The sequence below is a fragment of the Fistularia commersonii genome, chromosome 8, assembly GCF_037954325.1.
Source record: "Fistularia commersonii isolate RoL2024-O1a breed Wild chromosome 8, RoL_Fcom_v1.0, whole genome shotgun sequence".
Taxonomy (NCBI): Eukaryota; Metazoa; Chordata; class Actinopteri; order Syngnathiformes; family Fistulariidae; genus Fistularia; species Fistularia commersonii.
The window spans coordinates 12,927,494-12,955,188 of NC_141291.1; the positions used below are offsets into that span (position 1 = coordinate 12,927,494).

Genomic DNA, 27,695 nt, shown 5'->3' on the forward strand with positions numbered 1-27,695 from the left:
GCCCTGTGAGTAATTTCTTTCCTTCCAAGTCCACTTTAAAATCAGCGATTTGTCTCTGTAACCATTGAGTCTTAATCGCAGCATTATCCAGTGTTGGATACTAATTTCCGAACACCGTCATTGATAATACATATTTCTCAAATGGTTCAAACAAATTACTTAGCTCCTAAGAATGATTATATGGAAATTCATCCCAAATGATTCACACTTGCGATTGTTAAATCAGGATAATACTTTTGTTATCAAAAAATGTGGTTACATCAACCTTTTTCACAGATGATCATTGACACCAGTGTTATCATTGGAACACCTGATTCCTATGAGTCATTCTGGGCTCCTCTTGTCTTTTCATGTCACTCCTAACGTTCCTCCTGCTGCTCTGTGCTCGCCTCCGCCCAAGGGGGTGTTCTGTCAGAATTTGGACAGGACTTTCCCCGTTAGAGCAAGACTGAGCAGTCTAAGGCCACCCACCTTCTCCCAACCCTCATTTGGTTATGACAGTAACATTATGTCAGCTGGAAGAACAGTGGGCTGAATGTCTGAGGGTGCTTTGCTATGTGACATTTCCTCCTGTGATGATATTCAGATATGGAACAGACTGTTACTGCTTTTTCTGTTAAAAACAAAAGACCATTTTACACAGATTTTGTAATGCTGCCCTTTCAGAGAGCTCACATCATTATTCCAAATTGGTTTATTGACATGGACCAACTCCTATTTTCTGCAAAGATATGTGATGTATGACAGAGTACTGGCTCTTACTTTTACAAAGAGGCCAAATTTGGTGCTATGGCCACCTCCTTTACTGGCTTTGGATTTGAACAAGAAAAATCCCCAATTAATCACTGCGCATTCTTAGCATCAGTAGTGACACCAAATGATGGTCAGAATAACTGATTATTTGTGTTGCACAACAAACACTCCCTTCTGTACAGTTTTACATATCCTGTAATTTATGTGTTATATGACATTTCTTTATTTCTCAGTCTTGGAAGATTATAATAAATGTTGTTTTAAATATATTCTGATTTATTGAGAGTTTTGATATTTTTTTCCTCAAAATAAACTTTGTCAAAATTGGTTTCTACAACTATGCAAAGTTCTCAATTTCCTCTGTCCCATTCACTTGTTGAAGAATGCAACTAAACCAAATGCATCCTGACCAACATACTTGTAAAAATTGTGTCATGAATGTTTGATTTGCCTCGTATCGATAAGCTCAGCTGCTATTTGTTGTGTATACGTTATTGAAAACAACATGCATGATCTCATTATCCATCATGTTTGTGCGAGGTCTTTCACTGCGGAGTAGACAGACATGCTGTTGAGTTGAAGTAATTACCCATCATCAGTAGACAGACAGCAGATGTTATTTGTGAAACATCATCAGCCGTGTACCTAAGAGTCCTCAAGTGGTTTGTTCTACTCTCAATACACCCTTTTTGCAGCTATTCCACCACATGATTGGACCTCTGAATCCAACCAGTCTTCTTGAACAGCATTCCATTCTTGATTTTCATTTAGTCTTTTTAAAGTAAACTCTTACTTGTGATGTCATAACAGAAATGTAACACACCCCTACTTTCAGTGTTATACCCCACCTCTGTTATGTGACATCACGGTCTTTCTATGATGTTTATATGATGGTAATCAATGCCTAACTGAATAGGAGGATGATAGATATTGGTTCTGGTTCTTCAGCTTTCTCTCCGTTGGTCTCCCGACATTGTTCTTTTCATCAAGGTTGACATTCTCTCTAGCAGTTTTCAAGCTTATCTGGGCAAACATAGGGTTGGTATCTGTCCTACTGACTGGTAGCTTAAATTTTCCGAAGAGTGTGAATTTGGGTCCATGTATTGACTTGAATGTCTGGGCTTTTGTTTGGATGTGTTTAGTATTTTGTTTGCCTGTTTTATTCGTTTATTTCTTTATGCATCCTCCAAACTTTATATGCTTTATCTTGCTGGTTTAGTGAACATCCAATGCAAGTTGCCAAATGGGGGCTATTCTACTCAGTCATTCTTTTTAACACACAGTTACAGGGTATTTTTAATGGTCAACTAATCTGTTCACATTAAAGATTCCATATAGAATAATTTAAACCCAGGATGCTTTCTCATTGTCACTAATGCTTTTTGGAAGGGTGCCTTTATTTGACCAGAGAAACATGTCACTGAATTTAGGTAACCATCATTATAAAAGATTGATGCATCCATTAATTAAAAAAAATCCCTTTTGTGATAATTTTTAATAGGTTTTGTATTTATAGTGCATCAATCTGGCTTTTCAATTTTTTGTAAAAGAATCCCTTCAAAGCAGTTAACACATTTAAATAGACGCCCTGAAAAAAAATCAGTTGATAATTACAATATGACACGATGATATTTACTGTTAAAGTACTGCAGCATCAGTTGAGATTGTTTGATCAGATCAGAAATACTTTATCAATCCCAAACCAAATTGAATAGTTTGAGGAGTTTTTTTTAATAATAAAGCTTTCTTGATTATAAGAAAGTATAACTTGTAACAGAAATGTATGTGATTCTTAAATGCATAGTAACATGAGGCATCACAAAGTTAACTTTTTTTAAATAGATGGGTAAAAACACCATAATACATACACTGACCCTCATAGCTGTAAATCATGACAACTTTCAAGTTAAAATGCAAAAATGGGACTTTTACTTAGCTTACCTTGCCTTGCTTTAGCTACTTGGCAATGCCCTTGTAAAATCAGTGACTTTTTTATGCCTCAGGGATGCTATGCAGGTGGGAGGGTGCCTGAGCATGTAAAAAATATAAAGAGACCGTTGCATTGACAAGATATGTATCCTTGAAAATTGAATCCCCTTCTCATGCCTGCCGGGCATTTGAATAACATCAGACAGAAAAATGGCAGCCCAGACTAAGGTACACAGGTGTACTTTGTCATCTGCATCTCTAATTGGGACAACCTACCTCATTGAAAAGCCAAATCTGCCCATGAGCAATTTTCTATAGTCAACATTTCCTCTCATCCCTTTCTATGTGGTGGTATTAGATTTCGTCTGTGCTCTTCCTCTCACAATGCCTTTTTTTTCTAACTCACCGTCTCCCACTCAAGATTTACAGTCTCCATATACTTTCATTTGGATACTTCCCTTCATACAGGCATTCCATAGATATGTTTGCTCTTATCTATCCCATCTTCATAGCTGTTTCAAAACAAAAGGGAGCTGCTGAATCCCCTTGGGGTAGATAGATCAGAGAAGTAACTTTTTATTGCTGGTGTTGTTTTATATCACCATGTAGTTGTGTTCGTAAGTAAATCAGATGCATTCAGAAATGGACAACATAAATTACCACGGGCCTCATGGCAGGCCAAACAATAATTTGTCCGAATATGTACAAATGGGTGTAAACTCATAAAGCAATGTTTTATTGAAGAAGTGAGGGGTGGAGGACTTGAGTACAGGGCCAGAATAAACACTTGCTTAAATGATTTGTACTCAATAGACCCAATGGCACTTGACTATGGTTTATTCTTTCATCTCAACATGTCTTAAAACATCTAAAAAGTCAGGTTTTATAACATGCTTTGTCTGACGCCCCCCCCCCTTTACTTTGATGTGGTGAATTTAAAAACTCAGCCGGTTACAACTATTCCCCATGAAGCATAAATCATTAAAGCAATGAACCATGTCACGTAATGCCCCACCTGTAAGGATGACTTGGATGACTAAGGGGCCTTTTCAAATACATACTTAGGTGTGTCATTTCCACAAAAATGTACCCATCTTTGTCATATCCTCTCAGTCCTTTGAGATGTCCTTGGGGTGTTCACAGCCATGACGAAACACTGCTGGGCTACAACTAGTTAGAGTAAGGCAACTTGTGATTTACCAAGGAGAGCTGGAAAAACATAATGAAAGAGATGCAGCATACCAAATCCCTACCGAAGAAACAATACCTCTTTTCTCAACAAATAGTTCAAATTATGTTTTTTTTTTTTATCTATGACATCCAGATATCCAATGTAGTTTAATATATTGTGGTGGCCGTCAACCAGCTTGTCAACAGAAGCACAGCTGCATCTGCATAATCAGTTCTCCAAAAGCCTTTAAATCAAACCTTCCCCTTAAATGTTGGCTGGGGTGATTGAGTCTATATTTGTGAATTCGTTGAAATCAGACTTGGCCAGAATTACTTGTGAGTATGCTACAATCATATGAATTCCACAAATCTTTCACCCCAAGCCAGCCAGCCAACCAACCAACAAAATTTGGTGAATGGCACCCAATAATACCAGTAATAGGAACACAGATGGCGTTGCGACCCAGAGCTGATAGTCAAGCTTTCCACTTTCCTCTGAGGTTGTATTTATAGGTAGCTCATAGGTAATTTTCTAACAAGTGAGAGGCAACAAATGAAACAAGGGCAATCTGGACAGTTTGAAGTCAATCATTTTTGGACAACAATACAGTTCAGATTTTAATATCCATGGTTGAAATATTTAAATTTACATTTCAAGAGGGAATTGGCATTTATTTATGTCTGCATTAGAATATTAAGGGAAAACTGTGTTTGAGAGTTACAATTACTTTTGGATAACAAATGTCATTCCTAAAATCATTTGAATGAAAATGTTTTTTGTCAGTCATATGCATGTTGTTTAGTTATCCATCACTTTTATTGGAGATTTTTTTTCGTTTTTTGGTTCTTACAGCTAATGTCCGTTAGACTGTGGGTGATTGTGGCATTAAGCTAAGCAGAATTTTTTGCTTTGGGACTGAACTCAATTTGTATACAAACTTCACTAGGCACCCAGAAAAGGTTATATTTTCAGTTATGGATTCTACTGAGTCTGACTTAAAGTTGGCTCCAGCTTTGTCTGCAAAACCTAGTCGATAACCACTTGTAGTGTTCATTTTGCCGTCTGCACATAATAACCCAAAATACTTTAGTAATTGTTGGCTCAAAAAACAAACTACAAAAAATGTGCTCTTTTCATTTGTAGAGTGGAAGCATTAAATTCTTTAGAGAATGGGTAGTTGGTGTTTTGGGTTTTAAATGTTATCATAAATGTCATAAATGACAGCCTCACAGTGTATTTCTTTAAAAAGAAAAGTGTTGTTTTTTTTGTTTTTTTCAACTTATGAACATTTTATGGGAACTTTTAAGATAAAAGCAAGAGACTGCTATATGATACTCATAGAAACCATGCACACATTGTTGGTATTCATTATCACATAACGTGAGCATATCATCTGGTGGGTTCACTTCTTTGTTCATGTGTCAAACACATATTCACTCCCAGAATGTTGTAGCTTTACCTCTACATTTTCTATATGGCACTTCTTGTACATGCGTTGGCTTCAGTATGGCCCACTGTGTTGCACTTTGTGATCAGAGATGCATTGATTTATGTGCACTAAAGTGACCAAGAAGAAAGTACATCCAATTGAAAACCCATATACAATATATTTTTCCAAATATATTAAATCACCCACCTAGATCTGGACTTCCATGATATAAATACACAGAACATAAGTGTCAAACATTAAAACAGACTGTCCTTTTCTGCAAATAATGCATGTGCTTCTTTCCTAATCCACTTTATGTTTCACCTTGGTGTTTGAAGGAGAAACAGGCTTCCTTTTGAACTGAAATCCCTAACCACTTAATAATTTTCTTCAGTCCACACAGCAATCACTAACCGTACTCATGTACTGGTATTTGGATGTGTCACTTGAAAAAGTTTAGGGAGAAATTCCAAGCACTTGAAGAAAACCTGTAATTTAAATTTATTTTGTTTTGAGTCAAATCAGTAGAAGTTGCATTTTTGGATTTAGCAGTTTTCGGGATTCACACTGCTATGTGACTAGATGCATGTTTATTTACAAATGTGATAAGAATCACAATTAGAAAATATCTGAAATGTAAGCAAATCTAGAATCACTGATTTAAAAGAAGACTTTTGCCATTTGTAGTTACTAACATTGGTGTTCCACAGATTTTCCTCTTGAATCAAAGACTAAAAGGGAAAAAACATTATTAAATATTAACATCTAATTCTTGTTCTTCTGGATTGCTTGTTTAATATGCATATAGGAAACTAAAGGCCTAAGATCTAATTTTGGAGACTGGCCATCCGTCGGCAAAATTGTTTAATTTCACCCAACTTCCATATCTGTTAATATTCATGAAATTCAGAAAAAAATCATGCATCCTTTTCTGAAAGGCTTTAACAGTAACTTAATCAGACCAATTTAGATGCAACAAAACACCTTTTTTATGAAAACAATGGTCATGTTTTTCAACTGAGCAATTTGTTTTCCTTCCTCGTACAATGATCGTAAAACAGCAAATCACAATGTAGTATTCTTACTGGGGACAGCAGGTTTTATTTTAGTATAATCCCCAGCCAGCCATTCCTCCCAGCCAGCCAAGACTAAACAGTTGGCACTAAAAGGGCAGAAGGGTTAGGAAGTTTCTTTTTCTTGAGTCACATAATTACACACATGGTGTTTTGGACACATTGGCAAATCTCCTGCTTCTCACTGATATTTTTTTTTCATTTGATTAATGTGCCAACTATGAACACAATGACAGTGAAATGATAAGACTGTTTAATGAAAGGAAAAAGTAGTCAAAAAATAAAATAAAAAATGATTGTATCAATATAAGTGAAGCTTATTGTGCTACTTGGATGCCAAGGCATACAAATCATAGGTGCCAGAATATATCACATGGTTAAGTTATTTTATTTTTTGGAGTGAATATTGTTGTTAATGATATTTTTTTGCATTTTTACCCGAATGTCATATTGTAATTTCTGAAAAAATATATATGTCCAGTCTTATAATGACAATTTACTGTATTTCAAAATATTGTTTATTATACCACATCAACGATGTCTCCATTTTAAAGTTATTATGTTTGACAAGAGACATGAGGTAGGCTTAGTCATGGGCCTGATTTCTCATGAGACAGACATGGACAGAGAGTCCTGAGATTGATTATAGAGCTTCCACAAAGAGTGCTTTAATCTCCTGTTCAAAAGTTGAAACCACAACAAACACTGAAAACAATGAAAGCTGTCAGGTTTGGACTATCTAATTAAAATAAGTTATGAAACCCCTTTTATTTAATTTGCTGTTCTCGATAGAGAGCTGTAGTTATTTTTAGGCGCAATATGTGTAGTTCATATGCGGTAGCTGTCTGCATCGTAGATAAACAACAGTTGATTACGCTGCACGTATTGGAGGGAGTTTCTGGTCTGTTTCCATTCATTACTTTAATGAAACTGTACAGAGTGCAAGTTTTGATATATTAAGATGTAGTATGTGAGTTGTAATGCTTCCTCTTGTAGTAGATGGTCTACATATTCTCAGTGCTTTCATCACCTTTTGGTTTCAAAGTGCTTTACACTAGATAACGTTCACCCACTCCCGCACACACACACACACACACACACACACACACACACACACACACACACACACACACACACACACACACACACACACACACACACACACACACACACACACACACACACACACACGCACGCGCGCGCGTGTGCACACACACGCACACGCACACACACACACAGATGGCAGAAGAGCTTCCATGCAAGGCACTAATCACACCGCTATGAGCAACTGGTAGTTCAATGTCTTGCCCAAGGACACCTCGGCATGCACTATAAACTGTTGATGCAACTGCACTGTCATACTGCTATCACTTTTTTTGCAATTGCACCTCAGCCCCTGTGACTTTAAAACTCAAATCGCACAATATCTACCTCAGCATAAATTGTTGTTTTCTTTGTTTGTTGTTCTCGGTGACCGATTATTTATAATTTTTTGTACTTTTGCTTTTTGCTTTTACTTTTGGGTCTTAGAATAACATTATCTCAATGCTCTGTATGTGTGAACATATGGCAGTATAATATGATGTATAATGTAATAAAGTTGACTTTGACTTCTGACTTGACATGCAAACATGAGGAGCAGGGAATCAAAATGGCAACATTTCTATTGGAGGGATGCCCACTGTACCAATTGAACCTCAATTACCCCAGTAATTCAAAGATCGGTTTTAATAAAAAACTTGGTCAAACAAGGACTATACATAAGTACCAACACTTTCTCAGTGAATACATCTGGAATTTCTAAATTCCAGTTTGTCCCTAGTATATTTGAATTAATAATACTGTTGGTTGCTTCACTGGGCGTGCAGTAGGTTTTTCATAGTTTCCCTTCATCACCCTAAAGCTCTCCTATCACACTTTCAAAATAAAATTAACATATATCACAACTTTATTGTATCTGTGTGTTAGGCTCATTATGTAACCACATATTGTAAGCTAGACTAGATTTTAGATCTTAGGCTGGATTTTAATACTCCTCAATTAGCATTTTTAAGTAGGATGTCTCTTTTAATGTTAGTTACATTTTTCAGAATCCTACTTTTATGCATATGGGACACAGTTTTGTCTCTTTTTTTCAGTAATTGCGCCAGGCAATATTCAGTCTACAGAGTATACTTTCTGCTTTATTTACGGAGAACTGCAAACTAACCTTGTTTTTGAGTCTAGATGAAAGTCCTGCACTGGAATATAAAGTACAATGTTAATAATGACATTTTACCGCAAAAGCTATTGTGTTCAGATTGAGATATATTGTGTTCAGGGGTTTACACATCATCTGACATGTTTTTTTTTTTTAAACTAATGTTAGGGTATATGTTTCGGAGTCTGGCACAATGCTGTCCTGAAGTTGCATTCCTACACTTCTGATGTCCAAAACTATCCTTAGATTATAAAAGAGAATATTGTGTGGTGAGTAGGGACAGCATAATACTGTGGCACAGGCCAAAAGCTCGAAATGATATACTATAATGTCCATGGGATTCAAGAGGGGAAATTCCTCAATTTTTCTGACCTAGGGGTGAAATTACGCTTAGAGTACCAGAAGATTATCAGAACATTGGACATGAGCACTTTTAGCTGTAACATCCTTAATTTTTTCATATTTTCTTCATGGTGACTTAATGGGGAAATGAATTTGCTTAACAAGCAATTAGTGACAGAGAACCAATTTTCCTCAGAAACTAGTGCATGCATGTGTGTATGTGCATGCATGCACACATACACACAGAGCGGAACCACTTCTCCCCCGTGGATTAGTGGTTTCTAGCCTCAGACAGAGCCCAAGTATCAGAATGCATCCTCTGACAGCACCAATAGAGTTAGGACTTAAACAGTATGTTTTCTTGACTACATGGGCTGTTTTGTCACACCACTATGTATCTTCTAAATTAGCAGTTGCGTGAGGCAGAAAGGAAGAAAAGCCATCAGTGATGGACATACAAAATGAAGAATGGAGGGAGGGAGGGAGTGAAAACAAGTAAATGTCTGGCAAGAGATTGGAAGAAAGTGCAGCTGGTGGAGGAGCAAGTCTGTCCAAGTTTTTGCCTTTTCCCCTGCAAGAGCTCTCACTCTTTTGCTTTCATAACAGACAGTCCCATTAACAAAGCTTGCAGTTTATGTATTTGTGTATTCATTCATGAGAATAACTGCCCTTTAGAGCATACAACTGTTCATGGCTGTATATGTGGTCAGTTGATATATTGTCAGTCAAGCTCAAGGGAAAATCACGCAGGGCAACTATACTTCTTCTGGTCATGGTTTCACTATAGTTGTTTGTCCCTTTTTTCTCATGCTTGCTGCTTTTTGGTGAAGTAGTATTTGAACTGATTCTGTATTTAGGTGAAACATCAAGTAAATTTGAGTTTTTTCAAAACTGCATTTTCATCCTTTTTAAAGAGGTTGCCTTCTGAAAAGGCCTGTAGTGGTGCTCAAACCTTGATTTGAAGAATGTTTAATTTGTTGATCAATAGTTCAAGGCCTCCTTGGACAACATTGATTTCTAAATAATCGTGCGGAATCTGCTTCTCCTTTTGGCGTTTCTCTTCAGGGGTTTGCCAAAGCGAATCAACTTTCTAACCTAACCTAACCTAACCTAACCTAACCCTATTCTCTGTATCCTCCTCTCTCACTCCAGCTACCTTCATATCCTCTCTCACTAGGTCCATAAATCTTCTCTTTGGTCTTTCTCGAGACCTCCTGCCTGGCAGCGCCAATTCCAGCATCCGTCTACCAATATACTCACTATCCCTCCTCTGTACATGACCGAACCATCTGTCTGGCTTCTCTGACCTTCTCTCCAAAACATCTAACAAGTGCTGTTCCTTTGATAGACTCATTCCTGATCATTCCCAAGGAGAACCTTAGCATCTTCATCTCTGCACCTCGAGCTCTGCCTCCTGTCTTTTGGTCATTGTAACTGTTTGTAGTCAATACAGCATCGCTTGTGTCACCACTGTCTTGTACACCTTTCCTTTCACTCTGGCCAATAGTCTTCTATCAAATAGTACCCTTGTCACTTTTCTCCACCCACTCCAACCTGCTTAAACCCGTCTCTTCACCTCTTTTCCATACTCCATTGCTCTGGACTGTTGACCCCAAGTACCTGAAATCTTCCACTTTCCTGATCTCCACTCCCTGTAGCCTCACCGTTCCATCCGGGGTTCCTCTCATTCACACACATATACTCTGTCTTATTGTGAGGTCAAACCTCATCGGTCAGCCTGTCCATCACCACTGCAAACAAGAAGGGGGTCAGAGCTGATCCCTGATGGAGTCCTGACTCCACCTCAAACTTCTCTGTTATCCCTACAGCACACCGCACCACTGTCTCACAGATAGCATACATGTCTTGCACTAGTCTTACATACTTCTCTGGCACTCCAGATTTCCTCATACAATACTAGAGGCCCTCTCTTGGCACCCTGTCATATGCTTTTTCTAGGTCTACAAAAACACAATGCAGCTCCCTCTGGCCTTCTCTGTACTTCTCTATTATCATTCTCAAAGCAAATACTACATCTGTAGTACTCTTTTCTAGGCATGAAGCCATACTGCTGTTCACAAATGCTGACTTCTGCTTTCAGTCTAGTTTCCACTACTCTTTCCCGTAACTTCATTATATGGGTCATTAACTTTATCCCTCTATAGTTGCCGCAATTCTGCATATCCCCCGTATTCTTAAAAATGGGCACCATCACACTTTTTCATTCTTCAGGCATCTTTTGATTCTCTAAGATCCTGTTGAATAAGCTAGTCGGAATAAAGTTCATTAATTGTGTCTGTTGGACAGTCCATGTTGCTAAACCTGGGCAACAATTACAGTAATCTCTCGTTTATTGTGGGGGCTACGTTCTGTAAATAACCCGCAATGGGCGAAATTCGAGAAGTAGTCAGCTTTATTTTTTACAATTACTGTAGTATGGAATACAACACCGTATTATAGAATTAAACCAAAGATCAAAACCTGTTTTCAGGCCCAAGCATTGATAAAAAAATTATATATATATATATATATATGTATATATATACATATATATATATATATATGTGTTTTCTTCACAAATAACTGATGTTTTTTAGAAATGCGGTACAGTAAAATAATAATTTCACATTCATTTCAAAAGCTTGTTCAGGCTTATATCCCCCTCCCTTGTCTCTACAAGCTGTACAGAGACATGGTGCAGAGACTGTTGACACTGGTCTACCGTCCTTTCACCAATTAGGATGCAGAACACAACATACTGTACTGTAAAAAATAAGCATTAAAAAACTGCACTACAAAAATCCGCAAAACAGTGAAGCTGCAAAAGATGAACCGCGTTATAGCGAGGGTTTACTGTATTTCATTCAGACTGGGTGACCTCTGATGATGATGGTGATTTAATCATACGTTTTGCAAACTGTTTTACAACCGCCGTTATGAAACAATTGGATTAGCACTTTTTGCTACTTGTATTGTAACACTCTTTTTTTGTATTTATAACACAATGTTGAAGACTGTGTTTCTATATATCAGTTTTCAAGCTGAGTACAATGTGAAATGTTGCATTGAATGCTTGGAGAATATAACTATTACTTTCCCAAAATTATTGGACAATAATTGGTGTCATAATTTAAAAAAATAAGCTGCATGACAGGAAATTATTATATCAACACATCAGTCTGAAGACTTTTTTCCCCTGATTCTGGATGTACCTTGTGCACACCAGTATCTTCGACATTATCAACCTCTACTGCATACCAAGCACCCTTATGACATCATAGCAAAGGCTAAATGAAGGGAGATAGTCTTGACAGCATCTTATAATCTTCTCTGTAATTCAAATGAATATGGTCTTTAAAGATAAAGATTAGACTGCCAAAATCAGCGTTTGACATCCACCAAAGGACTTCTACATGAACTGACTGTAACCATATCTTCACATGTTCAAGCTTAATGGATCTTAACACTACTGACAGGAAGTAGCTGCATGCGCCAGGATGTTATTATACTGCCAGGATGACAAAAAAATACTATGCTCTTACCATCAGGATCCAGAATGTTATATATCAGTTCCAGCTCATTATTTGAGGGTAACAATCCACCAATTGTGGGAAATTCAAAAAAGTTTTTTTCTGATCTCTATAAAAGTTGATGAGTTCAGAGCATGAAAAGTAGAGCTGCATCAGTCAGAGCCAGATGAACTCTCATTTTCACGTGGAGCAAGATCTCACAGGATTGACTACCATAACTAATCTGCCTTCTCCTGGTTCAACCACTAGACCTTTAAGTTTCCAGCAAAGCCATAACTGAATTCTGGCTGATAATCCGAATTTCACCATGTGTGAGCAGAGGGCAGGTACTGAAATCTTACCAAATTGCTCCCATTCAAGAGCAGTACACTTGAAGAGACAACAAGGTTCTCAGAGAACTTGCAGCTGTGTGGTAGATGGAAGGGCAGAGGAAGGGCAGTCAAAACAAACAGAAATCCATGTCCACCGTGATTGTAAAGGAGGGGAAGGAAGCCAGGACACAGCCAGAAGGGAGCAATATTGGCATCCTGAAACACGCAAAAAACAGGGCACTGGCTGCTCATTTGGATAAACTGCTTGTATTCCAGACATTTCAACAACAGCCTAGCAGTATAAGATTTCACTTTTGATTCCAAGACTAAGAAGATTGGCATATTTAAGTAACTGTGCCTCGGAAAATCAAATGCTGGTGTGACAAACCTTTGGTGTGATTAACCCTATAGGGGTAAAAGAGAAAAACATGACTCCTTAATAGCCCTCCCCCTTCAAGAAGGCTGGCATTTACCTATTCCTAGTCAAGCTCTGATGAGTCTTCCCTGCACGGTTTGTGTATGATGTTAATCTCCCTTGGAGGAGGAAGATAGGCAGAGAATATAATGCAGAAGACCCCTACAGCTACTGATTAATTACCTTGTTTGTTCTGGATGAGGAAAGGAAGTTGTGACCACAGACCTACCACTTTCACGTAGAAACTGATGGATATTGTAGATGAGATTGAGGGTGTCCCTGATGTTACAACAAAAAAAGCACATGATACTAATGAAAATCTGGCAACACATTGTCCAAAACCAATACTAAACTGGTTTTGGTCCATAACCAGTTCAGATGCCAAGATTGCCAAGATTGCCAAGGACAGGTGGTAAAATGGGCGAAAACAAGGTTCTTAATCTGTGGCTGACAGATCTGTGGTGATTCTGAGTGTTCATTGGAAAACCCTTGCTATGTCACACTCTTTAGTAGGTTTAATGAACATGCTGCTTGACAACTTCTATACTCCTTGCTCTTATACTACAAAAAGCTGTAACAACAGACAAATGTTGGCCTCTCAATGACAGCATTGAAAATAAGATAATGACAATAACAATGAAGAAACATATTTGTAATGTGCTTCTCATCAAAGTGCTATACAAACAAGTATAAGCAAGAATAGGACACAATCTAATAGAAAGATCAGTGAAACTGCTATGGGAAAAAATCTCAGACATTTTCATTCAATTAAATTAGTGACTAGATAGAATACCGATGAGCTCATTAAATTAAACTAGTGGGTGTAAATTCTGTTCCAAGAAAATGCCCAAGAGGCTTCTTTCTTAGATCCCAGCAAATTGTCACATTGACATTTGTAGTAATAGCTTTGAGGCCATATCTCCCATTTCCCAGTGTGACTGTTTGTGGGATCAAAGAAACAGAATGTTGGGGTGAGCTTGTGTGTGATGAATTAATAACCTTGACCTTAGCATAAAGGCCCTGTCTTAAAGAGATGCAAGGGAAGTGTCTGCCCTCAAAGTAAAATCCATTACTCACAGCTTAAAGCTGCTGAATTATCATTTGATTGAGCTGTGGCCGAAGTTGTTTTTTCCTTTCTTCAAATATGAGTCACAGATATGTGTGTGCATGCACACAAGCACACACACAATCCACACAATCATCTCAACTCTCACTAGTGTTTTCTTTTTTAAATCTTTTTTCCCTCTCCCTTTCAGCAGTCTCCACTCCCTCCCTACAGGTGTCCTGGCCAAATTCCCTCTTTGTAGTAATAATAACAACAACAATAATAATTGATAACAAAGAACAGGCAGATTCCACCAGCATTTTCTTATTTCAGCTCTGGCTTGTGGTGTACTGATGTGATTTTCCAACATTTCTTGTCTGCATGAATTTTGTGTGTGCATATGCTTGTCTGTGTTCTTGGCTGACTTGCTTGTATTTAAGCCACTACTTTCCCACGTTGTAGATTTAGGGTCTCCCACAGGGTTCCCTCCATGTCCCTCTCTCCTTTCTCTTTTTCTCCTTTTCTGCCTTCAGTCTCCCCTCATTCTTTGTCTTATTCCTCTCTCCCTTCCTATCTGCACCTGTACTCAGAACTCTAACCCCAGCTGCTCCCATACAGGCTTAGTACTGTTGGCCAGAGCCCATGTTGCACTTGGCATGTCCTCTGAGACCCTGGGGCTGTGCTTGACGTGCAAGAGGCACGCAGGCCCCCGCCCAGGGAAGGCTCCTGTGGCCAGGAGGAGCTCAAAGCAGATGGATGTGTGGAGAGTTGTGGGCTGGAGAAAGACCTCCTGCCATTCGGGGACTATAATGCTGAGACTTTGTTAAATCTGCTAGTTAGGGGATTGAAGACGAATATGAAGGAACCCACAAGGATGATTTAAAGGCATGTATTTTAGGTATGATAACTCCCTGTGGCGGTCTCAAGCCCGGATAAATGCAGAGGGTTGGATCAGGAAGGGCATACGGTGTAAAACTTTTGCCAAAACCAAACTTGCGAATCAACCATAATAACCAGATCATACCAGATCAGTCGAGGCCCGGGTTAACAACGACCGCCATTGGTATCAATGCCCTATAGGGAACCAATGGAAACTGGGCTACTGTAGGTCAAAGAAAGAGAGGAGAAAGGTGTGTTCAGAAGCGGAGAGAGAAGAGGAAAGGCAAGAGCCTGGGACTGAGAGTAGGGACTTTGAATATTGCGACTATGACAGGAAAAGCTAGAGTTGGTCGACATCATGCAGAGAAGGAAAGTGGATATACTGTGTGTCCAGGAGACCAGGTGGAAAGGTAGTAAGGCTAGAAGCTTAGGAGCAGGCTTTAAGTTGTACTATCATGGTACTGACAAGAAAAGAAGTGGAGTAGGAGTTATCTTGAAGGAGGAGTTTGCTAGGAATGTTCTGGAGGTGAAAAGAATGTCAGATAGACATATGAGTTTGAAACTGGAAATTGAAGGTGTGATGCTCATTGTTGTTAGTAGCTATGCCCCGCAGGTGGTATGTGAATTTGAGGAGAAGGAGAAGTTCTGGAATGAGTTAGATGAAGTGAAGCAGAATATACCAAGAGATGAGAGAGTAGTAATTGGTGCAGACTTCAATGAACAGGTAACCTGAAAGAGATCAATGACTGCAAAGTAGTTGTAGGTGAGAGCATAGCCAAACAGCATAGGGTGGTGGTTTGTAGGATGAACTCATCGGATGAAGGCAGTGGTGGAAGCTGAAAAGGGAGGAGTGTTGTAAGGTTTTCAGGGAGGAGTTGAGAAAGGCTCTGGGTGGTCAGGGAGAGCTTCCAGATGATTGGACAACAACCACTAGTGTTATCAGGGAGACAGGTAGGAGAGCACTTGGTGTGTCATCTGTAAGGAAAGTAGATAAGGAGACTTGATGGTGGAATGAGGAAGTGCAGGAGTATATACAGAGAAAGCGGTTGGCAAAGAAGAAGTGGGACACTGGAAGGGCTGAAGAGAACACACAGAAGTACAGGGAGATTTAACGTAAGGTAGAGATAGAGGTTGCAAAGGCAAAACAAATGGCGTACGATAACCTGTATGCTTGGTTGGACAATAAGGAGAATTTGGTTGGAGAATAATCTATACAGGTTGGCGAAACAACCGGTCCGCCTGATTATGGATAGAGAGGGAAATGTATTGACAGATGCTAGAAGAGTGATGAGAAGATGGAAAGAATACTTTGAATAGCTGATGAATGTTGAAAATGAAAGAGAGGCAAGGGTAGATGAGGTGACTATTGTAGATCACAAAGTAGCAAAGATTAATAAAAGTGAAGTGAGGAAGGCATTGAAGAGAATGAAGAGTGGAAAGGTCGATGGTTCTAATGATAAACCTATGGAAGTGTGGAAGTGTCTAGGAGAGGCAGCGGTAGAGTTTCTGACTATTCAGCAGGATCTTAGAGAGTGAAAAGATGCCTGAAGAATGGAGACGAAGTGTGATGGTGCCCATTTTTTAGAATAAGGGGGATATGCAGAATTGCGGCAACTATAGAGGGATAAAGTTAATGAGCCATATAATGAAGTTACGGGAAAGAGTAGTGGAAACTAGACTGAGAGCAGAAGTCAACATTTGTGAACTGCAGTATGGGTTGATACCTAGAAAGAGTACTACAGATGCAGTATTTGCTTTGAGAATGCTTATAGGGAACTACAGAGATGCCTAGAGGGAGCTGCATTGTGTTTTTGTAGACCTAGAAAAAAGCATATGACAGGATACCAAGAGAGAAGCTCTAGTATTGTATGAGGAAATCTGGGGTGCCAGAGAAGTATGAAAGACTGGTCCAAGACATGTATGCTAGCTGTAAGACAGTGATGTGGTGTGCTGTAAGGATAACAGAGAAGTTAAGGTGGAGTCAGGACTCCATCAGGGATCAGCTCTGACCCCCTTCTTGTTTGCAGTGGTGATGGACAGGCTGACCGATGAGGTTTGACCTCGCAATAAGACAGAGTATATGTGTGTGAATCAGAGGAACCCCGGATGGAACGGTGAGGCTACAGGGAGTGGAGATCAGGAAGGTGGAAGATTTCAGGTACTTGGGGTCAACAGTCCAGAGCACGGAAGAGTATGGAAAAGAGGTGAAGAGATGGGTTCAAGCAGGTTGGAGTGGGTGGAGAAAAGTGTCAAGGGTACTATTTGATTCTATCGACCAGAATGAAAGGAAAGTTGTACAAGACAGTGGTGGACAGTGTTATGGACTACAAACAGTTACAATGACCCAAAGACAGGAGACAGAGATAGAGGTCACAGACGTGAAAATGTTGAGGTTCTCTTTGGGAGTGACCAGGATGGATAGGATCAGGAATGAGTCTATTAGAGGAACAGTACATGTTAGATGTTTTGGAGAGACGGTCAGAGAAGCTAAACTGAGATGATTCGGTCATGTACAGTGGAGGGATAGTGAATATGTTGGTAGACGGATGCTGAAATTGGAGCTGCCAGGCAGGAGGTCTTGAGGAAGACCAAAGAGAAGATTGATGGACGTAGTGAGAGAGGATATGAAGGTAGTTGGTGTGAGAGAGGACGATTCAGAGAATAGGGTTAGATGGCGAAAGTTGATTCGCTGTGGGGACCCCTAAAGGGGAAACGTCGAAAGGAGAGGAAGATGGTTTTAGGTATTATAACCTGGAAGTTTTGGGGTATGATAACCTGGAAGTGATATTCTTAATCTGACTGGTTAAACCACTCAAGATAAGGCTTGATCTTTACATTCCAACATCGTTTGCATTGTAATCTTAAAAATGTTTTCTTATTATTGTTCAGAGGTTCTGTTCATCTCATTTTTAATTGGCACATGACTAAATGACTCATAATATTGTTTCACAAAATTCACAAGTGTCTTTCCTGTTGGATGTTCATCATGTGTCACACATACCTTACCATGCTAGTCTTCCCACAAGCAAAAATATTTTAGAAACTGCAAATCTATATAATATCAATGTTGTTGTTTTTATATTTAAAAAGGAAAAAAGCTATGTTGAGGAAGCATATTTTACCCATAATCCTACAATGCAAAATAGATGCCTCTAATTGTTTAAGCTTTTTCCACTAGAGCCTTTGCTATAACCATTGGACTTATATTATCTTAAGAAAGGAACTGCAGTTTTTTTTTGTCGTACGTTATGACCTGCATGTCCCTCTATGACCTGGGATGAAAAAAAGTTTTAAAAGGTGAGGAGTAAAGGTAGCTTGGCAACTAAAGAAATAGCCTGTGTTTGCCCCTTCTCATTTAGTCTGGCTTCCAACTGTTTTCCCAATACAAGGTCAACCACAGCTGGGTAGGCTCATATGAAAAGTAACCACAGGATACTGAGGAACTGAAATGTCCAAACTGGCTGAAATGGGTAGCGCTCCCGAGATGTAAACTGTGACCAAAATTAAGCTTCAGAAGTTAGGGTTTTGTTAAAGCAACGGGACCAAAAGATTCTGAAATTGTTATTTTTCAATTAGGCAGTGTCAACAATTACTTATTCTTCGTTTGCACTACATTGGATTCTCCTGTATTAATAGCTTTGGTCCAGCAATGGATGTTATTTTGTTTTGCTTTTTACCAGCAGCAAAACATATCAATACACACACAAATGAATTCAGTGTGAATTCACTAGAGAAATGCTAACCGGCACCAGCTGGTTTGTAGTATGAACATTTGATTTTTGAACTAACTCCTTCTGGCATCATGCCTGAAAGCAAGTGTCATTAGTGTCCATGAGTTAAGAGAATTACAGGTTTCAGTGGAAGTCAATCCTTGGTGGCTGTTAGTCCTGCCGTTTATGTACACAGTAACAACTCCCATTTGGTCTCTGACTGCTTTTGACATGGTTTTTACAATCCCGGGATGGATTGCCTGTTCGCTAGAGGTTTATGGAATAGATGTATACTCTTAAAATTATTTTGTGCACATTCTTGTACCTTTGCCTCGTTTTTACATTTTTCATTTAATGGTCAAAATTCATCTGTTAAGTGGCTGGTTTGGGCTCCAGCATAACTCATCATAAGTAAATATTTTCTTAAATGTGTATTGAGAACATGAATGGGAAACGTTTACTTGTAAACTGTAATGATGTGTCTATTTAGTTGTGGTTGTTTGACTGACTTGTTGCAAAACAAGCTGTGTTTCAACACAGACACTTGTTTGGTTTGCCATCCAGGATGCAGTTTCCTTGTCTGGTATTGTTCAATGATTCAGGTTGCCTGAACTCAAGTATTAAATCTCACATCTCACAGCTGCTACTGTGCCAAGTGGGATGTCCTAGATCACTGCAAATGAATAAAAGCATGTCCATGTAGAAGAATGAGAACTTTAATTCAGTGAGGTAATTTTGTTTTTTGTTTTCTTGCATGTGTCTTTTCCACTGTGAAAGATACTTTTTTTAATTAATCTATGCTGTTGTTCCATTTTGTGTGCTACATTTGGGGACTGAAATTTCAGAGAATATTTGTTACAGGGGGTACCAAAGATCAAAAACAGACACTATTATGCGCTTCTTATTTCCATTTTCATGTTCTTTCATAACCCAACTTCAGCACTCTCAGCCTCTCTCCCCCTTAGACAGGAGGGGGTATGACCCACACAGACTTGCAGACCTCTATATCAACTCACTGACAGCTCAGCCCAGCGCTCTCAGGATGCAAAGAAAGAGAGGAAAATCTATGGTCAGGGCCAGAAGAAGGAGGACAAGATATATGTGTCCCTGTGCTTTGTTTGGCCACCATAAGCTGAAACCCAACAGCGAGACATTAGTCAAGTGATGGCCACAGTTGGCCAGCAGTTTATTGTACTGTAATTGACCCTGATGAAGTGATGGGCCTTAATTTGGGAATGGAATAAAACCTCTGACGTGATGTTTTATCTTGCAATGTCAAGCCTCTGTATTCTTTGCTGTGTTCTCAACTGAATTCTGATGAAAATGAATGCATATTGCCATCCTTTAACTTCCATATTTCTCTGCTTTTCCTGTTTGGCAATTGCATACCCCCAGGTACCATTATCCTATTCCTAAGATCTTCTACGTGCAGCTGTCTGTAGGGAGTCATGAATTTATTGGCGAGGGACGCACTCGCCAAGCAGCCAGACACAATGCTGCCATGAAGGCCCTGCAAGCACTTCGCAATGAACCCATCCCTGAACGGCCACCACAGGTAACCTCGTATAGTCTCTAAAAATGTCTTCTGGTATTGTCTCATAAATATGAATTTACATTTCACCAAAACCACTGCGCATCTTAGGTTTACTTTTTAATTCGCATTACAGGTAATTAACAATCCCGATATTATTTAAACCCCTTTATAAACCTGCAGTCAGAAAAAAACTGTATGATTTATAGTTTTATATCATATAGTAAATATAGTTGTAATTGTATCTTGTTAAATTATTGTGTATTGATCTATTTGCACTGGTGGAGGCAGTAACAAAATCTGTCAGTACCTAAGTACTTGCAATGTGCATTTTCACTGAATGAAATCCAACGTATTTTTATATGCATGAATTGGCCTTGCCCAAATGCTCATTATTATGTGCTCCACACCCTTCAGATACCAATCACCCTCACGTCATGTGCCACATGCTGGCAGCAAGTAATAGTGATTTCACTCACCACTTGGGCATGTGAAATTCTTATATTGTGAGGCCTTAAATGTGTTCATAACTTCGGCTACAGTCTCAATGAAATTGTTCCAAATCGGCCTAAATATCATACATGAATATCTAAATTCTGAACTTTCTAAAGGCACCTGCTGAAGAGAAATATACACCGTTTTGTTAATAAATTAACACTTTCCATCTATTAAAGTGGATCCTGAAATGGTCTTATCTGATGGAACATGATTAGTTGTGCCTCCCTACATGCTACTCTGTCATTTAATCAATCTAAGGTCATTCCAGTCTCTAATCACATTGTCCTCCAATGATTGCATCCTCATCCCTCGAGCCCTTTTGTTGCCTTGTGACAGGAGTCACCCCAGGCTCCAGTCGACACCCTCCAACTTGAACACTATTCCTAATGAAAGATTGAAAGATTTGCGCTGCTGATCTATCAGTCCTGTTCATGAAGAAGCCCTGCAACAGTGTTTTCCTTTTTTGCAGTTATTAAAAATGAATTTGTACCTTGCTTTCAACAGATTGGATCGCCTCTAATTATTCTAATGTAAAATTTAAGCCTTGTAATCAGAATAGTGTGCACCAGACAGGAGTTTTCTCTTAACTAATAGAGTTTTGTCTTTCTGCCAAAGACCAATATAATCACACCTTCCCAGAGTACCTCTAGGGCATAACTGTTAAGTTTTGTCACCAAACTACCCGGGAAATCAAATCACTTACCTAGCTTTAGAGACAGGCATCACCATTGGTCACTCAAAATGCTTTTTGCACCTCTCACCAACCTGACTCCTTGTCTTGTGGCGTCAACCACCACGAATGACCCTTTATGTGCCTACTTTGCAACCCGCAGTACATTGCGTCCAAAATATACAGTATATCTGTGATTCTGTCTCCAAATTGGTGTATTTCCTCTGTGCATATGCTGTGAAGATGTCATTAGGTGAAAAGATTTCCTCTTTGAGCCTTCACAAATTTGAGAAAGAGCACAGGTAAATACTGTATTGGTGACTCTCTAGCTAAACTATTTATAAACAGATAGAATGACAATATGCATCTCTGATAAATATTCAACTTGACGAAGGTTTGAGTAATTAAGTGGGAGTATCGGACACTTGTGGTTTTGAATGCTTTTGACTTTAAATCAGGTACTATAGCAATAGGTGCACATCCTGTCTTGAACTTTCTTAATTTTCCTCCCATACTTTTAAATGGTTCATTTTATATTTAGTAGGTCATGGTTGTACTTAAAGATCCTATTTTACTCGAATCGTTGGTGTGTTTTTAAGAATGTTCGGCCATGGATGCTGTAGCCTTTGTAATAAGCACTCATTTTTGGAGTCAGATATGGATAATTGTTAACTTGGTTGGCAACTATAGAATTACATTACTGCCTTCTACAAACTCCATCCTCCCACAGAGATCATTGCTTTCAGATTCATCCTTCTATTAATGTTGTCTTATTAAAAAACGCTATTGAACTGCCTCTGTTTTGACAGCTTATTTTGCTAATTTTCCATCTCATTTCATTTCGATATGTGGCAAAATGTGATGAACTATTGATATGGAAAACGATTCTTAGCATAGCAGATCCTGATCTCCCCTTGCTGAGCCATAATCACTGTTGCTAGCACTGTATAATCACTGTAGCTTCGCCGCAGTCCTTGCTCATTCTACAGATAGATTGAAGTCCATTCATCCCATCCTTTGCTCCTGGAGCTTTCAGAATCACAAGTATAGATGAAAAAAAAGTCTGTTTGCCTAAAGCCATTGTTCATTCAAAGATGTCATTTTCTGTGGGATAAGAACAAATGTATTTTAGAACTATGTAGAATTCTTTAAGTGACTGCACTTTTCACAGTATTCTATGTCAAGCAGGAACATATGCAGAATCAGTTAAGACCTCTTTCTTGTCAAGTTAAGACCTCTTTATTGTCTTTTCTGATCTACTTGGGTCATTCTGGATAGCTCCCAGGGGTGACTACAGACATGTACCCATGTTACCGAGGGCCTGTGGAAAAAAAAAAATACTATTAATCACAACTGTCAACAACATTTTCAACATCATTGGAATAAAAGATGGCCGTGAAAACCATGAATACATCATGTTTCAGTAAATACAATGGCCTTTAGCAGAGAAAGGGACCTCGGTGCCTTAATGTGCAAACATACAGACATAAACTGTAAGAGGCAGCTGAGAAGCAGAAGCAGAAGAGAAAGAGCCCTAAGCAAAATACTGCAATCATCGAGAAGGGCACGAGAAGACAAAACTTGAGACAGTGCTTTAAATTCCCTCAGACAAAAACACCTTGTTGTCTGGGTTGTGCTACTATCTTTGTGTCTAGTGTTCAGTGTTTGATGTATTTGTTGAACTACTATTCAGAGATTAATTTATTTATCAATTTGAATTTACCAGTAACTAAAAACTGTTCTCGTGTTGCTATTCTCTCATTAGTTTGTTTAATATCAATAGACTGCAAGCCCTCTAATCTTCTAGCATTAATACAGAGTTCCTCTAAACAGGTTTGAAGTGGTAGAACACTTAACTGACAATTTAATTTTTACTTGAATTGCATCTGTCTTTAACCAAAATAAATCGACCATCTTTGTGTTGTAACAGCTACTGCTATAGCTACTACTACTGATAATAACAACAACAAAAGACCAATACACTGAAGCCATCACATTTTCTAATACCTTTATTGTACTGTGATAAGGATTCAAGTGCAACTTGATCAGTTGCGATTCAAGAATTCAAAGTGGTTGCTTTCATTTGCATGGTCAGGAAATGTCTCTGTACAATGTGAGAATTGGCTGTATAGATGCTCTGACTTTCTATATGGACCTGGAGATTGACAAAACTTGTTGATTCCTGAGGCACATTCCATCATGCATCTCAGTGCTTTTGTGCAGCAATACAAGGCAGTTCAGACTAAAATACTGTATATGATTTTACAACTGTAAACCTGCTTTGATTGTGTTTGCAAAACTTTCATTTTCACCAAACATTGCAATGTTTTGACCACTAATTTGATGACAAGGAATTATTTAAGTTTATTTTATGTAACTTGATACATATCATGAAGGCTATTTAATGCAGTGCAATACAACCTAAATGGTAGTTTTTCTTAAGCTGGTGTTTTGAGGGGTGGTATTTCTTGATATTCAGAAATAATGATTCGACTATCTGGAAAAGAGAGTTAATATGGAATTTCTTAAATGTAATTGACCATCCTCCATGAGACCTTCCTGCTCAGACAGATTCATGTTCTGTATTACAGTTTGCAATCCCATATCAGATCAGGATCATAGCCAGAAAACACACAGGCCTCTTTTTGCAACAGCTTGGCTGACTTCCACCTCCTGTGTGCAATTTGCAAAACTATTGGTTTGAAATACATACTTTAGGGACATGTTTTTTTTTTTTTAGAATTATAGATGTTGCATTTTTAGGGAGGGGGGGGTCAGCAACACATTGTCACGATCCTACATACTTATGCTATGTATCTATCTATTTATTTATAATCTTTATGCATAATAAATAATCTTTCAACAAATTTTAATTGGGGAAAAAAGATACATAACATGGATAACAATGTTTAATGCGCAGATCTTGGCATGATCAATATTTTCAATTTTTTGTGCTCTAGGGATAAGTTTAGATGTCTGTTATACGTATAAATGGAAAGGACCTGCTCCCCTTTATAGAAGCATGCATCTAAACCACATGTAAAAACTTTATTAATCAAAAAGGATAATAGATAACAGTGTTTAAATAAGTACACTGCACTCACCAAGACCCTTAATTACAATGAATCTTATGCCATATTATACTCATCTGTTGATTTCATAATGAAAGGTTAACCATAAAACTTCGGGACCAGTTCTATCGTACAATGGTGGATAAAGTATACTTTGGTACTTATCCTGTAATATACTGTTATGTATCGGTACAGCCTGAGTTATACACAGGAGTTGACTGCAAAGTATCTCCAAAGCACAGTTGTAATCGCTCTATTTTTCATTTTTTTCAGCTATCAGTGCTCAATATCTACAGTGAGAATTTTTTTGACTTTAACATTTCATGCCTAATATCTTATTTTTCCTCATACCATTTTTTTTTAAATTCCTTTAGTAGGGTAAGTAGTCACATTTCTTTATGACTTTGAAAATGAGACAGCTTTTGTAATGTCCATATTTCCCTAAGATACAGTGACTTATATACACGGCACTACCAGCAGCCCAAAGTACACTGTAATGACCAAATACTCTTTTCTTCTCCATTTTCTTTTTCTAGAATCCAGAGGAAAAAGGCGAGACAGAGGAAGGCACAGATGCGAGTAAATCAGAGATCAGCCTGGTCTATGAAATTGCCCTCAAGAGGAACCTATCTGTCAATTTTGAGGTGAGAGCATATGAACAATCTCATTGATTCTCTGACATGAACTCAAATGGACATAAATTTCTTGATAACAAATTCAGAAACAAGGACACACTGCTCTGGAACAAAGCAAACAAAAGTTTTATTTAGGATTAAAATTGTTTTGAAATGTCATTTTATGGCTTGTATTAAAAACATATAATTATGTACAGTGTTTTGAACTGCGTTGTATAGTAGTTGTGCAGATCATTGTCAATTCCTTTTAAAAACAAAATACGAACAGCCAAAGGAAATTTTACTCAGTTCATATAATTTTTCTTTATCTGCTAAGTCAGTCCATATCAGAATTTAATAACTGCATGTATTTTATGCCCTTGTAAATTCAGATGACATTAAGTTCCTTCTTTGTCAGTTACCCATTCATTCATTCATTCATTTTTTGTATCACCTGTCCTGCAGTCAGGGTTGCAGTTTTTCAATAATGATAAAGAAATTGAAAGCAAAGAATTGAAAAGAAAAGAAATTTGCTAAATCGTTGTATTTAATATTCATATTATTGGTGTTCTGTTTAATCAGACAGCATCACACCGATCCATCTGGCTAATTCTACACATTATGGTTGTGTAAGATTAAACATGCACAGTACAAAAATTCAGAGCTGAGTCAATCAATAAACCCTTTGAGGTTTATTTAAAAAACAGCTAAAATATTATATCTTAGTTGATTTTCACATTTTTGTTAAAACAGGAGCTCATCTGACCGTTGTTCATTTAGTCTGCTGTTTTTAAAAACAGTTGTGAAACCCTGGAGCATCTATAATGGTCATATCTTATCAAGGTATACATGTATTGATAATTTCCCCTTGGTGATACATAGGCTAAATCTTGGACCAGATCAGCTGTTAGCTGGCAGTCGCCCCCCTCATTTATGCAATGTAAATTTGAAATCTAGCCATTCCCAGGTTAGCTAAATGTGTGAAAGTTTGTGAATAAGTCTACCTGTAAGTTGAAGAGGTTCAAACCAGACATCTCCCTACATTAAGACTGTGTTTTGTTTATTTAGATTTGCATTTTATTTTACATTTGAAAATATTAAACATATATTTGTTTTTAATTTTAATATCCTAGTTTAAAATTAGTTTAGAAGTTATTTTTCCATTGTGTGAGCTGCCACAGTTTTCCACTGCAGGCACGTGTTATGTAAAGATCAAAATAACTGACAAGCTTGATACTGTAACCAATTATCCAGCAATTTCAGTGTCTCGCTACTGGTTTTCTAAATAATCGAACAGACACTGCACCCAACATGTTCAAAAATCCGCAAAATATTGTTTGTCCTCACATGACCTAATGATTCTGTCGTCCTTGCCTTTCACAATATCTCAGCTGACTCATCCAGTAATTTCTCACTGATCACCCCTTCTTCTTTTCAACACTGCAAGGTGCCAAAAACAAGGGAGGCTCAGTTTTCTCTGTGTGCCCCCTCCCTTCCTCCGCTGAATCCTTCCCTTCCATTTCTCATCACTTTCAAAAAATCTCACTGAAAGGTAGCTCAATATTGAGACTAGGAGTATAGGTGGAGGGGTGAGAGAAAAAAGAAGATGGAAGGAAGGAAGGGAGATTCTCTACCCTGTTGACTTTGCTTGTTAATGAGAGTTTGCACAACATGGGAAAACTATCTGGAAAGTTGGCCAGTACTCCCTTTTACTCTTCCTTTCTACTCCTCTTTGTTTGAATCACATTTGCTCATTAGAGCATGACATGGACATTGTTCCTGGAATTGCTATTAATAATTTCAGCCAGCTAAATCTGGATTGATGTGATCCATTATATGACATGTCTTTGTCACTGTCTGCAATTAATCTGGTTTCATTTTCTGTCCAGTGTTCTATCCTGTCTTCCCCACTGTAAGCTGACAGTGGTAATTTTTTAGGAGACCACAGCCACGTTCCTCCAATGTCTTTTCAGCTGGCTGTCATTTTGAAGACTGCCTGTTCATTACTGTACCAGTAAATCAGTAACACTTCTTCATATGCTTTCACCTCAATCTTTACTCTCCTTCTGTTTTGGGCATTTCAACTATATTTTTCTAGTTTTTTGCCTTTTCGCAAGACATTGGTGTAACATCAATGTTGAACCGAGTTAGTATAGCAAATTTTGTTTTGTAATCAGATTTGATTATTAAAGCAAATTGGGGGGGGAATTACCAAGCTCTACTAACTGCTTTTGTTTGAGTTACTTTGTTTAAACATAAATAGGGATTTTGATGTTTCTGGATCTGCAACTCGGTCTCACCACCTTTATTTTACTGTACCAAAGTGAGCTACAATTAACATCTGAAGGTCAGCCTACACTGAGCCATCTGTGCTCTCTGCTGATGTTATATACAGTGCCTTTCTCCACTCATTACACCATGGTAACTCAATGATGTATTCACCTTTATTCTCAAGCAGTGTATTACAAGCAACGGGCATGGGCTTATTAAGAACAAATGTGAATTACTGAGGCCTTCATAGGTG

The 27,695-nt window shown here is 38.3% G+C and overlaps 1 protein-coding gene across 4 annotated transcripts in view; it reads left to right on the plus strand.

Moving 5' to 3' along the window:
- stau2 (staufen double-stranded RNA binding protein 2) overlaps window positions 1-27,695 on the plus strand; it is a 95,175-nt gene that overhangs the window by 8,137 nt on the left and 59,343 nt on the right. For all 4 annotated transcript variants that reach the window (XM_086151238.1, XM_086151241.1, XM_086151240.1 and 1 more), the window contains exons 6-7: window positions 20,183-20,342; window positions 25,094-25,201. In XM_086151238.1, the coding sequence (XP_086007364.1) occupies window positions 20,183-20,342; window positions 25,094-25,201 (268 nt within the window). The remainder of the gene's footprint in view (window positions 1-20,182; window positions 20,343-25,093; window positions 25,202-27,695) is intronic.